This window comes from Rousettus aegyptiacus, unplaced genomic scaffold, assembly GCF_014176215.1.
Source record: "Rousettus aegyptiacus isolate mRouAeg1 unplaced genomic scaffold, mRouAeg1.p scaffold_m13_p_7, whole genome shotgun sequence".
Taxonomy (NCBI): Eukaryota; Metazoa; Chordata; class Mammalia; order Chiroptera; family Pteropodidae; genus Rousettus; species Rousettus aegyptiacus.
Window position 1 is genome coordinate 30,306 of NW_023416310.1, and position 17,477 is coordinate 47,782.

The window sequence follows — 17,477 nt, forward strand, 5'->3', positions numbered from 1 at the left end:
TTATGACAAAACTGTGTTTATACTCCTCCCGATTTACATGTTACTGCTTTTCTTTATTCACCAAACCTCGAAAGGTTTACTCGGCAATTTGAAATGTCCAGACACAGTGTTTGCAGGCTTCCCTGGGCTGTCCTTTGGACAAGTGGAACTAGTGAGGTAGGCACCTTTTGAGGCCTTATTAGTATCCCCAGACCAATATTAGTTCATAAGAGCTATCATTTTGTCAGTGGCCTGATGGTCTGATGTATGTACAGTGTAAGGAGTAGGAATCAGAATTTCTAGTGGGACCACTTTTTATTTGGCCCAAATTACAGTTCCCTATCTTTATTGAACCAACAGTTACTAGATTTTTAATAGTGCTTTTCCTGTTCTGGAGTTATTTGTTGGGCATTTCAGTTTCAGTAGAAACAGGCCAGTTTCACAAAGAATCAGGCCAACGTCTAGCACAGTTGCAAGAGAACAGGCTGACTTCAAGTCAGGCGGAAGTGGCAAGTGAATACTTACAGGCAAAATGAGGGCTTTAATCAGAAAAGGGCAAAGACTTAAAACAGATCCCAGATAGAATCTGGAGAGCTTCAGACACAATGAGAGCAGAAACTCTGATCCAAGAGAGAGACTAAGCCTCAAACACCAGGGTCGGCGAGGGAATGGCCAGCTCAAAAGGCTCTGTGGGCATTGCACCTGCTTGCTCAAGAGCCCTGGAGATGTCCAAGGTCTCCTCTGGATCCCCATGTGGGCCATTGAATAATGTTGACCTTAAAAATGAAACAGGGAGGTGGCTCCATAGTGTAGTGGTAAGCACACCTGCTTTACATGTAGAAGGTCCTGGGTTTACACCCCAGATGGAGCCATGGACCATACCCCAGGGGCACCAGGCCCCGAGTGGACCGGGCCCCCGGAGTCACCAGGAGTGCCAGGCCCGAGGTGCATGTCACAAGTGCATGGGGGACGATGCCCCACCTTCAGAGATCCAGTTCTTAAAAAGGAAGATGGCAAATCTGTAGGTCAGGGGTGGAAGTGGGGGTGGGGATTAAAGAGGGGGAGAACATGAAACCGGCTGTGACGGAGCTACAGCACTTCCTTTCAAGCTTGGCATTTGAGTGACGGGTCCCCAGGTGGTTCAACAAGTGTATAAAAAGTGTTATTTCCATTCAGGGCCTATACACCCTGGCCACCACGTGATGTTCTTAAGGATTATAAGGTGTTCAGATTCCGCAAATCCAAGTGTCATAAAAACCATAAAAAGAAGAGCAATTCTTGCAAGCTCAGGTGGACTAAAGCATTCATAAACTGCTGGTAAAGAGCTTACAGTGGATACTTCATTTAGATTTGAAAACTGTAGAAATGGACCTGTCAAATACCAGCAAGAGCTGTGGGGGCAGAAAACTATTGATGCAATGAAGAGAGTTGACAAGATCAATCAGACACCAAGCTAAATCTATAATGAACAAATTGAAGAAAAACGAAGGACTACAGAAAGTTCAGGATGTCAAAGAAGTGAATCAAATCGTTCATCTCATCCGCGCCCCTTCTGCATGCATCGAACAGCTGGGAAACAAAATGGTACAGATATTACAACAGGACGTGGACATGGAAGTTGTTCCTGAAAATTTTACTGTCTGGGACCATTTCTACGAGTGCATTGGAAAATCTCCTTTAGAGACTTAGAACGTCTAAATTATTGATTTATGTTTCACGTAAGGTGACTCAAATGAAAAGGTGATTAAATTTCTTCTACATTGCTGTCCGCAAAACATCAGATATTATGAATGCAAGATTGCATCTCAATGTTAAACCTTCACTGATAACTGTACTTACGTAAATCATGAAAATGCTATAAAAACAGAAATGAATCGTGGACATAAAATGCTCATGTCACCGATAAGAGCACAAGGTGGTAATTATGTAATAACTAATGATAAAAATTGATGGCTAGTGATACATAAAATAAAAATTTTCTTCTCAGAAAAAAGATCAAAAACTAAAAAATCAGTTATTTTAACAGCAAGAATGAGTTTATTCAGGAACAGCAAATAATTGCAATTTGGAACAAGCAAACAATAGCAAAAGTCATAGGCCAGTCCCTTAAATAAAGCAAAGGAATGTTATTTTGTAGAGAAAAAGGAGGAAGTTGGAAGGGTCATTTTGAATGAAAAGTGCATTCTAGAAAATGAGTAAGTTTAGGGTGATGATGGTTTCTCGTTGGCTGAGTAACTGGGGAATCAGTTTCTTGTGGGAGACACATTGTCCTTCTTCTTGTGGGGTCCCATAACTGACGATTCTTTCCTAGGGAGGCTTTCCTTGCGGGGTCTGTAACTGACCTCGGGTGGTTCCACGTGAGACCACCCCCTGCTGGCCTCTCAACTCCGCTTTAGTGAGATTTCTCTTTATTCACAGTAATTATATAAAAAAAAAACTACAGTTAGTTGGCTTATTTCCAAAACATGGAAATCAGGTTACATTTCTGTAATCAAAACTAGGAACAGACCCAGAATCACTCTTCACATTTCATTCTGTGAAAGCCAGCAGGTTTTCAGCTGACCCTTCTCCGTGGACCCCGTCTTTGCATTTGATGTCTTATTTTTATGTAAAATATGTGTAGGTTTTTCCAGGCTTGTTTTCTGATCTATTTCCGAAGCCTTTCGAGACCCGCCTTACTTCAACATACCTACGACGCATAATGCCACTTCTTTATGGGAGATTAACATTCTCCCAGGGGGTTTTCTAATACACTTATTTCACTCTTTGTGTTGGAACCTTTGACCCATACGGAATTAACTTTGGGTCTACACATTGTCTCATCAGAATTTACTGAATGACAGTCTCCCGGGATGGAATGCGGCATTCACCACACATTACTTGTCTAGAAAGTTCTTGCTGAAAGCAGATTTCACAAGGAAGGGCACAAACGGGCCTAGGAACAGACCCAGATTGAAGTCGGGTGGAACAAAGAACCCGTCCGGCCAGGTGGCCGCGTCCACCCTGCACGTCTGCCGCGAGCTCCGGGCCGCGGGCTCGGACCCGGGCGCAGGCGCTGGAACCAGCCCGACCGGCGCTTCACCGCAGCGCGCTCGAATCAGGCAACGAAAAGCGCCGCTGGGTGCGAACTCGACGAAGGCTTCTTGACAGGCACTCTCGGGACCCAAGCAGCCAATCCCCGCGGGCTGGGGCGGGACCTTCCGCGGGAGGTGTGAAGACACGCCCTCCGGCCCCGCCCCCAGCCCGGCACTGGGTTCTGCCTGTGACTGACAGCCAGGCTCCGCCCTCGTAGCGTGGTCTGACCGCCAATCGTTGGGTAGGACCCCGGGGTCGCAGCGCTGATTGGCTGCTTGCGCCGACGCGGCTGGTGGAGCGGGCACGTCGCGCTCCGCGGCGCCTCACGTCCCGAGGGTGGGAAGCACGCGGGCGCTCGGAGACGGCGCTCGGTCAGGGTGCGCAGCGCCCAGGGGAGACTGACAGGGGGATGGGAGGCCTTTGCCATGCGAACCCCTCATGAACCCTTAGCCCGACACCTTCAAATCCCAGCCTAGGAGACCCTAGAGCCCCTCGCGCTGAGAGAAGTCAAATCCCGTCAGCCTCGAGGGACGCGAGTTCCCCTGAGCCGGAGGCACCCCAAACCCCTCACCTTGGGAAACCTAAGTGTAGCACCCACAGGAGACCAAATCCCCCAGCCTCGGAGACCCTAAAAGCCCTCGTCCCGGGGCTCTCGGTCCCTTCCGCGTCAAAGACCCGGCTTACCTCAGTGTCCCGGAACCCAGCGCGCTCCCACTCCTCAGCCTCGGGGGTCCCAAACGCTCTCAGCCTGAGCACCCTCAACGCCTTCCTCCTGAAAGACCCCAAAGCTTGTCCCGAGAGACCACAAAACCGCCAGCCGAGGGGCCCCAGATCGCCTCAGCCCGAGAGCCCCCCGCGCCGCGGAGGCCGAGCCTGCTCGGCGCGCGTCGTGCCCGGACCCTCGCAGCGCCCCCCGCGGGATCCCCGCCGTGTCCTGCGGGGTCGCCTCCCATCTCTGCAGCGGCGGCCAGCGGCCAGCCCACCCCACCCTCGGGACTCGCGCCTCTCCGTCTCCTTGGGCTTCCGGGGCCTCGCCGCTCAGGGCTCCCCCACCGCCGCGGCCGCCCTTCCTGAGGTGGCCGAGCTCTAGGGGGGCGAGAAACACAGCCCAGCTCGCATTCGGCTGCTCTGTGCCGGCGGGGCGGACCTCCCAGCCCGGGCTCTGCCCCACGTCCCCAGGTCCTGTGAGGTCCCCACATCTCCCTGGTAGTCTGCACCGTCACCCCTCTCAGCACCTCCTCCTTCCACAGGCACCTCGGCGCGGGGCCTGGGGGACTCAGGGGCCCTGGCAGCCTTCCTTCGAGCTGGAGCCGTCTGCCTGCTGGTCCCCGCACCATGAGGCCTGACAGGTCCTCAGAGGAAGCCCCTGAGGGAGACACAAGGAGGACAGGGTGTGAGCCCAAGGTGAGATGTGGGGGAGGCAGCACCAGCCTCCCAGCGGGGTCTGATGGGCCGAGGGGCCTGGTGACAAGGAGCTGGTCCCCAGAGGACCACAACTCCTGGCCTGCGCTGGCGGGTGACCCTCTCTGTGAATGTGCACAGAATGGACAATTGGTCCTGTGTGGGACATGGGGGGAGAACAGGACACCAGCATCATCACCTGCTCTGTGTCAGGGGACAGCTAGGAGAATGCTCAATGTTTGCTCAGGTGGCGGGACAGGATGGGGAGAGAGAGAAAATCCTAATCCTTGTCCCACAGAGACCACCCAGAGGTCTGTCTGCACCCTGCACACAGGTGGAGAAGAAGGCCCAGCTTGAAGTTCTGACTTGTATCAGGTGGACTCCATTATTTTCTCTAGGCCAAAGATGCTTTCAAAGACATTTCCATATACTTCTCCAAGGAAGAATGGACAGAGATGGGAGACTGGGAGAAAATCCGTTACAGGAATGTGAAAAGGAACTATGATGCGCTACAGGCTATAGGTAACAAGAAGTGCTGGGTGCAGGTGAGCCTAGGAAACATGAAACACCTGTATTCACTTGGCTCCATTGGCCTACAGTCCTCTTCCCTGTGGAGAGCAATCTAGAGGTAAATTTTGGTCTTTTGTGTCAGTGCAGGGCTGGCAGTGACAATGCAGAGCTCAGGATGCCTTGTTCTAGGTTTTCCTGGCCCATCAGAGTGAGTTGCCCTGGTTTGTGGGTGCTGTGTCCCTCCTTCAAGCTCTTTTCTTTTAGGACAAAGATTTTGCTTCTTTCCAGGTCTCAGAGCCCCTCGACCAGCCTTCATGTGTCGCCGCAGGCAGGCCATCAAACCTCAGGTGGATGACTCTGAGGATTCTGATGAAGAATGGACTCCGAGGCAGCAAGGTGAGTGGCCAGGAGGACTTGGAGGTGCAGTCATGAAACGAACCTGGGTTGAGGTCTGAGCCGCATCTGAGGTAACAAGGAAACAATGTTTGCTTGTTAAGAAACAGTGTTTGCTTGTTTAGCAAACAAGCAAGATGCAAAACAGTATGTTATACACTAAAGGGCTAGTCATATTAAGTTTTAAAATTTGTACAATAATTATGCATTTTATAGATACATTAATAAGCATTAACTGTATAAAATCTGAAAGTGAATAAGAAATAATGAATTCAAAATAGTTATCATCATAAGAGAAGGAGGAAGCTCTGACAGGTGGCTTGGCTGTGTCTTGTTTAGTCATTTGTTTATTTGTTTTTGAATTTTAAAATAAAAAGAAAAAGATCTGAAGCCATGGTGGCAGAATTTTGCGATCAGACTGAATGGTAGTAGATGTATAGGTTTTTCAGTATAATTTTTCATACTTTTCTATATACTTAGATTTTATCATTTTTTAAAGATTATTTTTGTTAAACATTGTTCATTAAAGGGCAATTAAAGTAACCTTAGTTAATCTACCAATGATCTTTTTAACACTAATATTATCATAGTTCAGTTATTGAATTAAATGTCCTAGAAGAAGAAATGGCTAAAATATTATGTAAATATTTATAATTTGTTTATGTATATTTTATCACAGTATATGATCTTCCTACCCCAAAATGAACCTGCTTTTCTGTCTTGATTTTGGGAGAGGTTTTCAGGCAGCTGTTGAGTCTCCCTAATGTCTCTCACTTGTCACAGAGTAGAAACAGCATCAGGTAAATGTAACAGAGTGCAGTCATTATGACATAGAGATGAGCAGCTCACTTTCTCTTCTGCTGCTTCGAAGAATTTAGAAAAAAGTCCATCTGTCTCCGCTGGAGAGAACAACTTGGACTAGGTCTGAGATTCCCCATCTATGGGTCTCTGGGTCCTCAGGCTCTTCAAAGTAGTGTAAGAGATCTGCAAACCCAATGTGTAGGTGTCCACAAGGTTTTAACATGAAAAGAGGGTTTACCACACATCTACACATCTTATCTGGACTCAGTTAAAACCTACAGTCCAATAAATTTATTTTTCATTTTATTAAAAAAAACCCACACATCATAAATTTACTCTTATAGTTCTTAAGTGTACAGCACAGTATTGTTAACTATGTGCCCATGAAAGGCCAACTTATTTCTAAAATAGATGTAATAGCTACTTATTAACATAGGATAAAACATAGATGAGGCTTTGTCTATTTTTTTTTTAACATTTTAAGAAAATTAGTTGATGCTTACAATGGAAGCATGGGCCTTAATGATACTTTAGAAACCATTTTCCAATCACCCTTAGATTGTCTTTGTACTCATCACTCTCAGATTCAGAATTCTGTGTCCCTAATAAGAATCTACAGATTTTGGAAATATTTATCAACCAAAACACGGATTTCTTATCACCTTTTAGTCCAACCTTCTTGGGTGGCCTTTGGAGTGGAACAGAGTAAACACCAGAAGGTGAGTATTTCCCCAATCCTATTGACAAGAAAATCTTCCTTAAGGATCCAAATTTACGTAAGAGTGGGAAAATACAGAGTATCCTAGGAACTGCTGCCATCCTTTCTTGATCTGTTAAACAGTGTCTGATATCATCATTTTAATAGTTAATACCTCAACAATATAAGCTGCCACTTGTTTTATTTTCTTTTAAGAATTAGACATGACTAAACTCACTCACACCTTTCGATGCCCCTGTGAGGTGGGTACTATAGCCATCACCGTCTACAGATGAGGAAACTGAGGTTTCAGAGGCACAGAAATGTTTGCGTCCATCACTGAGGTCACATTTTCAGTGCAGAATTGAATCCAAGGCTCCTTCTCTAAGCCACTCACAAACTCACTAAAACTTTCATGGTTTTATAAAGTTTACACTCTCTTATCCACACACGTTAACTTCATTTATCTGACTTATCTTTTCATTCAACCTCAGATCTTTTCTGCTCTGCTAAAGCGAGAGGTAGGTATGTAGGACCCTCTGACTAAGGGAAGCTCACTGACACACAGGCAGTTTGTACAGTGGGTGGTCCCAGATGAAGGAGGGTATGGACCGCCCCCTACCCCCAGCCTCAGAGCAACGCACTCTAAGAAAAGGAAGCATCTCCTACCCCCGAGTAGCTGCAGGGTTGATGATAACAGACTTAAGGACTTCACATTGGTCACACAATAGAAATTCATGTCTCTAGAACTGTTACTTCCTCTAGGAGGAAGTAAAAGCTTCTTTCTCCGAGCTCCAATTAGGCAACTCTCCTGCAGTTTAAAATCGTTTGTTTAGTTTGCCAACCCATATACTGCGAACTCTTTGAGAAGCTGGCCCATACCTGATTCTTCTCAGAAGTCCCCTGAGGGCCCCTAAATGTTTCTGTATGAGTGATTTCACATTTATAAATGTGAAAGAGGGTCAATGAATGCTGAAGATAATATCTGTGTGTTGGAGTTCAGATATGGAGAGGGCTGAGGGGTAAATTCATAGCAGAACTGTAATCTCACATTCATACTATGTTGAATAGCTCACAGAACACTTTGGTGAACATTATAACGTGTCATGTTCACTGCGACAATAGTATAGAATTAGTATGTTATGGACTGGGAAACTGAAGAGAACTAGCTGGTGGTACAACCTTATTCGAACTTAATTGATGGGAACCAGCTAACCAAATTACAAATATTCTTTCCAGGATATAGCAAATTGCAACTTTTAGCATCATTTTCTTTATTGCCTAGATATGTTTCTGACAACCATTTCATTGTTCTAGTCCCAGTCTCCCTCACTCTTATAGAGAAAGTTGAAAGGAAAGAGCCTTAGGGCACGGGTTCTAGTCTTGGATTCCCTACCCACATAGGCCCTTTCTGTTTCCTATCACCTTTATAATCCCTAGGTACTTATAAGGGTTGTTGAAGTATTTATTAAAGTCATGCAAGTGAAAACACATCGTGAGCCCTAAAGAATTAAAGAACTGCATGTTATCTGTTAATGTGTGACTCTCACATTGAAGGCACTGCGCAGGATGCCACTGAACGATGAACCCAGTTTGAACAAATTGTCAGTAACAGCAAATCTGCTGAAGGCAAGTGGCTCAGGACAGGACCAGAAACCAGTGTCCCCTCCTGGAAAAGCAAGTGCCTCCGGACAGCACTCTAGACGAAAGCTGGGTAAGAGAAAATAATTTGGGGGATTTATTTCCTTTAAGTCCTCTGGATAGGTTGATCCGTACAGCCTAGGTATGTGGGGTGGGCTGTGGCCTGGGTTTAAACTGAGCTAAGCAGAGATCTGAAGTTTGCGCTGGGGCTTTTGGCAAATTTTATAAGTTCTCTGAGCTCCTGAATGGGAATCTGTAAAGTGAAGATAAGGATACGTAGCTCATATATTGTTTGAAAGCATAAAATTAAATTTAAAAGACTCGGCATGTGCAAGTTGCTCAATAAACCCATGTGTGATAATAGGGCCCACCCTTTCTTGGTGTTGTTTGCCCACACCTTGGCTCAATGCCTAACACATCCTGTGCCCTCACCAAATATTTTCTGAATGAGTGATTATGTGGATGAACCATTTTGTGAACAGAAAAGTTGGGAAGTTGAACCTGATAGTGGGAAGCACTAGAAACTAAAATTGAATCAGCCATCTGTGGTCCATTCGGAGTCTGTCTCTCTGAACCAATCTTAAGGGAGGGAAAAACCAGAGTATACGGAAGGGCAGGTGATAGTTTTATGGGAGGAGATTTCACGTTTTCTGACAAAACAGGGACTAGCACTCGAGACCCCACCAACCTCACTCACCTGCCCTTCTCCAACTTAGGACTGAGAAGAAAGGGGGTTGAAGTGAAGATGTACAGCCTCCGAGAAAGGACGGGTTGTATGTACCAAGAGGTCAGCGAGCCCCAGGATGATGACTACCTGTGTAAGTGACTCTCACAGGAAGGCTTTTAAGTCCCCAATCATTTCCTTCTCCCCATGACCTGGCGTACAGGACGGAGGCTCAGTGACGTGTGTGCCCAGGCTCTGTCTGAAGCTCTCACGTGAAGGGACACGCATGACACTCTCCCTAATCCCTGTTGCTCTCGCCTCTAGATTGTGAGAAGTGTCAGAACTTCTTCATCGACAGCTGTGCTGCCCATGGGTCCCCCATATTTGTAAAGGACAGTGAGGCGGACATTGGGCATCCCAACCGCTCAGCCCTCACTCTGCCCCCTGGCCTGAGAATCGGGCCATCGGGCATCCCTGAGGCTGGGCTTGGAGTCTGGAATGAGGCGTCCGATCTACCACTGGGTCTGCTCTTTGGCCCCTATGAGGGCCAGATCACAGAGGATGAAGAGGCAGCCAACAGCGGGTACTCCTGGCTGGTGAGAAGCAGCGACCCCTGACCCTGTCCTTGGGCTTCCCACTTCCCCTCTGCACTGGTGGGACTTGGATGGGGATAACGTGGTTGGCTCTGCGCATAGAGTAGACTCTGCATGGACACGGCGCTCCTGCTCAAAGATCAGAGGGGAGTAGGAGCTCGGTGGGACAGGCACATAGGAACGGCTCCTGCCTCTGGGCTCCTGCTCTGAGCAGACAAACTGACTCAGATGTGTAGATGATGAACAAGAAGCATGTCACGTAGGCACAGCTGGCAGTGGAATCCATGCAGGCTGACGCGCCTGATGACATAGAGGTAAATAATTCTTCTGACTGTCACCTCCCCACCAATAAAGGCTTTAACTTCTTTTCCTGAGCCTCAGATCACCAAAGGGAGAAACTGCTATGAGTATGTCAATGGGAAGGATGAGTCCCGGGCCAACTGGATGAGGTGAGGCCAGTAGGTGTCTGGGCGCCAGAGGACGCCCCTCTCCGACAGGCCCCCCACCCTTTCCTTCTCATCGCACCTCCCTCAGCGAGCCCCCGCAGTCCTCTGTTCCCCCCCACACAGTGCTCTTTCATGTCAATAGGCATTTAGGGGAAAAAGGATATAAAATATATTATGTCCTCAGAATATAAATCTTTATGCTAGACAAAATTTGGGAACTGGAAGAAACCTCAAGGGCCCTCTGGGGATCCTGGATTCACACTTTATCTAACAAATATTTATATAGTACTATGTTCAGGTTTAGACAATGGAATTTATTACTGAAACAGATCATACAACCCATATTCTTATGAGGATTTATTGCAGACAAACATGAAACAATTGACTTTAGAAATATTTAACCATAATTTTCCTATTCTGTGAGAAGTGCACAGGGCCAGGATAGCCTAAAACAAGGAACTTTTAACCCATGAGGACAGCAAAGCAACCTGGCCTCATTCTAGCTAGAACTGGATTCTGAAGCCTGCAGGGTGGTCGTGGGCCTCTTTGCCTTGTGATGCAGCCCCTTCTCTTTTATCAGGACTTAGAGACTGTGCGGGACTGTTGTTGTCGTGTGACTGTGCTGAGACAGAGACCTCCCAGGGCAAGGGGAAGCTTTCTAGGCAGTACAAGCACTGTGAGCAGGAATTGGAGATGGGCGTCCACAGGACAATGTGAGAGAGGCTTAGGTGTGGACAGAAGGGTCCCCAGGAGCGCGGCGGGGAGTGGGCGACAGCAGAGCATGACGGCCGCAGGCATTAGGTGAGGAGCTGGACGTGGATCTGACAGGTGGGGAACTTGTCACCTGTGGTTTTCTTTCCTTCCACCTGCCTTAACCCAGGTATGTGAACTGTGCCCGCGACGATGAAGAGCAGAACCTGGTGGCCTTTCAGTATCGCAGACAGATTTTCTACCGGACCTGCCGGGTCATCAGGCCGGGCTGTGAACTGCTGGTCTGGTACGGGGATGAGTATGGCCAGGAGCTGGGCATCAAATGGGGCAGCAAGTGGAAGAGAGAGCTCACCGCAGGGAGAGGTAGGCACCACTGTTCTTCAAAATGGAAAGAAAGGAGGGAATTCTCCTTAGAAATGTTCATGGTCCAACTCTTAGAGTAAAATCTGGTCTAAAGTCAGTAAAATTTCAAATCAGATGCTCCAGAAATTAAGGATTCATTTCATATGCCTTTGACTTTCAGGAACAATTTTTATATTGGTTATTTTTGTCCTGATTTTTAAAAATATTTCATACACAAAATATATTAACAGCATGTAGTGTCAAAAGGCTTAGAAGCAAAAAAAAAAAATTTCAAGCACTTACCCACTCTGTCACCAAGGCTGTTTCTTCTGACCTTGTCTGCTGTTTCTTCTTAATTTACTCCATATTTCTAAATGAAATTTGCCTGTTAACATGAATTCACTCACTGTTTCAGTTAGTTGTCATGTGAGTTCCTGCTCTGGGCTGCACAGGGACCTGGAGCTGGGAACGCAGACTGAACATGATGATCAGAGTCATCACTCTTGAGCAGCTCAGGGTGAAGGAGGGAAGCACAGGTGCACGCACAGGTGTGGCATCAGCAGTGACCCGGGGTCAGTGTGAGGGCAGGCCGAGGGGCAGACGCTCAGGGAGGGCACTCTCAGGGGAGAATGTTGACAGACACCTGTGGGCACAGCGTCCCGGCAGAGCGGGAAAGGGGTGGCTCTTTGAGGACTGGCCGAGGACTACTCACGTCTCAGCATGGAGTGTAAGGACGGAGGTTGGAGGGATGTCTAGCAGCCCGGAATGTAGCGCCCATGATCCGACTAAGACACTGGGGACTCTTCTGAGTGAGGAGAAACAATGGTACCACTGTCGGCTGGAGTGGCATGTTCTTTGTCCTAAGATTGTGCTCCATGAATGTTTGGAAAACAAGCTGGCAGTCGGGGAGGCCTTTGGAGATGGCTTCGTCTCCAGGTGAGGGAGAACAGCAGAGTGGCTGAAGATGGATGGGAACCAGGGCTGCGGGAAGTGAGGTTGGGGACGTATTGTGCAACGCGACTCCCTGTTGTATTTGAAGGGGGCTAACGTCGAATGAGAAATCAAGTATGACTGCTTGCTGTGAGGCTTGAGAGGAAGGACGTATTTTCACTTTATGATCGGTGGAATAGTGAGAGAGAAGCAATTCATGACCTAGGTGGGGCAGCGGGAGCAAGAGTCCTATAGTTTCTCAGCCTAGATAACGAGGTAAACTGAGGCAAGCTCAAGTTACCAGAAATTGAGCTTCTTTGAGATTGCAGAGGAATGGCAATTATGGAAATGCATCTATAGGCGAGGCTGTCGAGGGTTTGGAGCAGGCCGTGTTTATGGGCAAGGAGTGCAAAGAGGGGGGTCCAGCCGGAGTCCAGGCAGGAAGCTCAATGGCTTGAGGGTGGGGAGAGCTTCTCAGTGGATGCTCACTGGTCGGGAGAGAAATCTCAGTCTCTTGCAAATCCGTCATTTATGGGAAATCAGCCTCCCACATCAGCTCCATCCTTTGAGGGCGTGTGTGTGATTTTCCGTTTTGTATCCTCCAGCTCTATTTTAGATTGAAATCCTTTCTCAGTCAGTGGGACCTGGACTGCTCTGTCTTGTCCAATCTGAATCCCACTTCCTGATGGAGATCCGGGCACGTAGTCCTCAGTCAAACGTGTCTTTTCGGATGGGAGGCTCGGTTCGGGTTTGCTCACACATGCTCCCTTTAACCGCTATTCCGTCTGCCTTCCACGCTGTGGGTCTCCAGGATGAGTGGCTCCTGACTTAACAGATCCTTTTCCCATCGTCGGACATCACCAAGGACAATTCCACCAAGTCATCCAGAGTGTTCTCACCTCTCAGTAGGATAAAATGGCCGCAGACACTGTCATAGTGATCCGGCTCTTAAGAAACCAAATTCAACAGAGCGAACATGAAGATCCGCTTGGATTTACTCATGACTCAGCAGCAGTCTGCCTACAACTTCAAGGGTGCTCTGAGGGGTTTCGCAGAGTGCAAGATTTCTATAGGAAGAAAGATGGGGCAAGGGAGCTCCTAGCAAAGGAAAAGAAAGGACTATTCCTGAGCCGGGCCATCTTTTTGGGTGGGGGAGAATTTTTATCATGTAGATTGCCTCTTCTTCCTATGGGGGCAGATGGAGAGCACCTTGTTTCTCTTGACCGGAAAATTCCAGACTGGTTGATTGAGATTAAGTTTCTAGGAGAGGCTGAAACTACAATTCAATGAGCTATAAAATCTAGGTTCGGTTTCAGGGCTATTAGCATGTATGGCACCATTTGGGGGCCTGTGGTTTTTCTCTTTAACATGACTTACAAGATACTTGCGTGTGAGGAAAGGTACTGAAGCTCCATCTCCACGAGGAGCAAAACTGCCTCGGATGCTTCTTCAAAGTCCGCAGTCTGGGCCAAACATAGAAAAGGCCCTCGAGTGGGTTTTCTGGGTTTCTGAAGGTGATGTAGTGCGTAAAAATGGAATGAAAAGATAGACTGCAGAGGAACGCTTCGTGGGAGACAGAGCTTGCATGATTGACACAACAGGAGTGACTAGTGGGCAGGTCTCACAGGAGATGACCATAAACCCAGGCAGCCTTGTCGGCATCTGCCCTGACCAAAATTCTCTCTTCCAGCAGAACCAAAGCCGGAGATCCATCCGTGTCCCTCCTGCTCTCTGGCTTTCTCCAGTCAGCAATTCCTCAGCCAGCACATGAAACGCAGTCACCCCCCTCAGAGCCAACCAGGAACATCTGTGAGAAAACACCTCCGGTCCGAGGAGCCCCGCCCAGAGGATCAGAGTCACCAGCAGCAGCAGCACACTGAGCCCCGCAGCTGGAATGACAAAGCTGAAGGTCCAGAGGTCAAAGAAAGGTCCAAGCCTACGCTCAAAAGGAACAGGCAGAGGAAGATTTCTAGGGCCTTTTCCAAACCACCCAAAGGACAAATGGGGAGCCCTAGGGAGTGTGAGAGAATGATGGAGGCAGAGCCCAGCACAAGCCAGAAAGTGAATCCAGAGAGCACAGGCAAATTATCTGTGGGAGTAGGAGCGTCAAGAATTGTAAGAGTCAAGTATGGAGGGTGTGGACACGGCTTTGATGATGGGTCGCATCTCATCAGACACCAGAGCACACACTCAAGGGAGAAGCCCTTTGTTTGCGGGGAGTGTGAGCGAGGCTTTACACAAAAGTCATGTCTCATCATGCACCAGAGGACGCACTCAGGGGAGAAGCCCTTTGTTTGCGGGGAGTGTGAGCGAGGCTTTACACGAAAGTCATGTCTCATCAGACACCAGAGGACACACTCAGGGGAGAAGCCCTTTGTTTGCGGGGAGTGTGAGCGAGGCTTTACACAAAAGTCATGTCTCATCATGCACCAGAGGACACACTCAGGGGAGAAGCCCTTTGTTTGCAGGGAGTGTGAGCGAGGCTTTACACGAAAGTCATGTCTCATCATGCACCAGAGGACACACTCAGGGGAGAAGCCCTTTGTTTGCAGGGAGTGTGAGCGAGGCTTTACACAAAAGTCACATCTCATCAGACACCAGAGGATGCACTCAGGGGAGAAGCCCTTTGTTTGCAGGGAGTGTGAGCGAGGCTTTACACAAAAGTCATATCTCATCATGCACCAGAGGACGCACTCAGGGGAGAAGCCCTTTGTTTGCAGGGAGTGTGAGCGAGGCTTTACACGAAAGTCATGTCTCATCATGCACCAGAGGACGCACTCAGGGGAGAAGCCCTTTGTTTGCAGGGAGTGTGAGCGAGGCTTTACACAAAAGTCATATCTCATCATGCACCAGAGGACGCACTCAGGGGAGAAGCCCTTTGTTTGCGGGGAGTGTGAGCGAGGCTTTACACAAAAGTCACATCTCATCAGACACCAGAGGACGCACTCAGGGGAGAAGCCCTTTGTTTGCAGGGAGTGTGAGCGAGGCTTTACACGAAAGTCATATCTCATCGGACACCAGAGGACACACTCAGGGGAGAAGCCCTTTGTTTGCAGGAAGTGTGAGTGAGTCATTAGCATTAAATTGCATCTCAACAGCCAGGGGACAAATGTAGCCACCACACCCTTGATACCTCAGCTTTGAGGGGGCTTCAGAAGAAAGTTACCAACCCCTTACACTCCCCAAGAGTAAAGAGCGGAGTGAAAAGTGGACAGGAGTAACTGGTTAACAAATCTTCTACTTTCATGACAAGAGACGAAATGGACAAATCGTTCTTAGTGTTATGGGGATGTCAGCACCAACCTCCATGGCATTTTTTTGCCTCCTGTTCTAATAAATTCTGTGTCCAAACAACTTGAAAGCCCCCCCGCATACCTCATTACCCCCTTGTCAGTGAAATCAGGGGGGTCCGGGAGGGCCACAGAGAACACCTACCCTCAGCCATGGGAACTCAACCCCTGGAAAGGCGTAAGCCTGGAGTAGGTCTGTTTAGGGTCCTGCCCAGGGAGAGAATCTAGGATTTGAGACAGACTCCTCGGGGAAGAGAGTTCCCTGGAAAGTGAGGCCTTTCTCCCCGTAGGCACCCACCCTCCCCCGCCCCCCTCTTGGCTCCTCTACTGGTTTCCTCTCGTTTAAGTCCCGGGAGGGACGCGTATGTGTGTGTGGACAAGCGCCCGGCTCGGTCTGGGGCGCCTGGTCTGCCTCACTGTCCCCTTGCTGTCCCTTCGGGGTCGGCACCTCATGGTGCGCAGCATGTATCTCCAGACTGGACCACAGTGGGTCTGATTCTCAGCTCTGCCCTCACCAGCTGTGTGGCCAGATACTCAGCGTCTCTGTGCCGGCGTCCTAACCTATGAAACCGGAACGGAAACCAGGCCTTTGGTCCGACAGAGCTGAGTCGGCACAGGCAGGACCCGGCATGATGGCTGGGAGCCCAGGCGTCTCCCGGAACAGCTTCCAGTGCCTACGTCTCCCCGGTCCTCAGTGCTGGACACAGGGGCATGAAGGGAGGGTGAGGCCTGGGAGCCTCCGCGTTCAGAGCCTACGCAGACGCACTGCTTCCTCTGCGAGAAGGAGGCGTCCGGTCAGGGAGGCAGAGTGCACCGTGCGCCTCCCTCCAGGCCGCCGCCCGCCCCACTGAGCCTAGGCCCCTCGGAGCCTCCTTCTGCTCAGGGGTACTGAGAATGCCCGTGAGGCCGACCTCGCCCGCCCCTGCTGAGAACCAGCTCTGGGGACAGCTGGAAGTGGGTCTGGGCCCCTGCGTGCCTCGCCTGCATGCGGTGTTCTCCAGCCCCCAACACAGCGGCTTCTCTAAGGCCTCCCTTTGTACCTCGGGACCCCTGGGGTTCACCCATTTCCATCTTGACATTCCTATTGTACCTTTAAACTTATGTTTGTTAAACAGAGGCAACGGGCATGCTATTGGCAGTCAGACATGCACGCGGTTGGTCATTCCTGGCCGCCCGCTCACAGATAAAGTCCACGATGGCCCAGGATCTCAGGACTCCCGTGAGCCTGATGGGTGAGAGTCCAGGCGGACCCAAGGGGAGAGCGGGGTGAACGGCTACACTGGGCGAGTGAGGGGCCGACAGCTCCGAGCGGCCACGTTTTTCTTAGAACCGGGAAGGACTTCGAGTACGCAGAGCAGCACACAGGGCCGTGAGGGCCGCATCGCGCCCTCTCCTGCGCGAGTCGCCGCCCGCTGCCGAGGGAGCCCAGAGCGCGTCTCAGGCCTGCTCCTGCGCGGACGGGTTCCGAAGGCCGATCTGTAACCCCGGCCATCCGAATCCCACAGCCTGGAACAGTGACCCATCTGTCCCTCTCCCTGAGCCGGGCTCATGAAGAGTCCCTGCACAAACTTTGTGGGTTTCGGTAAAGAATATCCGTCTGTCTTCGCCTTTTTCCCATGAATTATTTTTTTTAACACCAACAGCACCTGGTATTTCTAGGTGGTCTCCCAGCCAAGTGCCAAGCAGGCCCGACCCCGCTTAGCCTCCGCGATCAGGAGAGACCGGGCACGTTCGGGGCGGCGAGGCCGCGGACTCCACGCATCTTTAAAGAGAAGACGCATCTATAGTTTGTTTCCCTTCCCCGTCTACCCGCCTAGCGATGCAGGGAGGAGGCAAGAGAATGAAACATGTTCATCAAGCCACAGGCAGAGGCTGCGACACGCTGATCGGCCCTGCGGCCCGGCCAGGAGGACGCCTGCGGAACACAGGGAGGTTCCGGCTGGGACGGCTGACAAGCCTGTCCCCACAGCTGCGGAGGGGAAACGGGACCCGGAAGTCATTCCC

The 17,477-nt window shown here is 49.6% G+C and overlaps 1 protein-coding gene and 1 pseudogene across 1 annotated transcript; both read left to right on the forward strand.

Annotated features, from left to right (window-relative positions):
- Window positions 1-1,115: 1,115 nt before the first annotated feature.
- LOC118605251 lies at window positions 1,116-4,144 on the forward strand (annotated as a pseudogene).
- Window positions 4,145-4,389: 245 nt separating this feature from the next.
- PRDM9 (PR/SET domain 9) lies at window positions 4,390-15,252 on the forward strand. The gene is made up of 10 exons (XM_036224566.1): window positions 4,390-4,458; window positions 4,854-4,977; window positions 5,254-5,361; window positions 6,829-6,878; window positions 8,414-8,570; window positions 9,214-9,315; window positions 9,486-9,757; window positions 10,136-10,203; window positions 11,081-11,274; window positions 13,877-15,252. Exons 1-10 carry the CDS (start codon window positions 4,390-4,392, stop codon window positions 15,250-15,252), a joined length of 2,520 nt encoding a protein of 839 aa, XP_036080459.1.
- The last annotated feature ends 2,225 nt before the right edge of the window (window positions 15,253-17,477 follow it).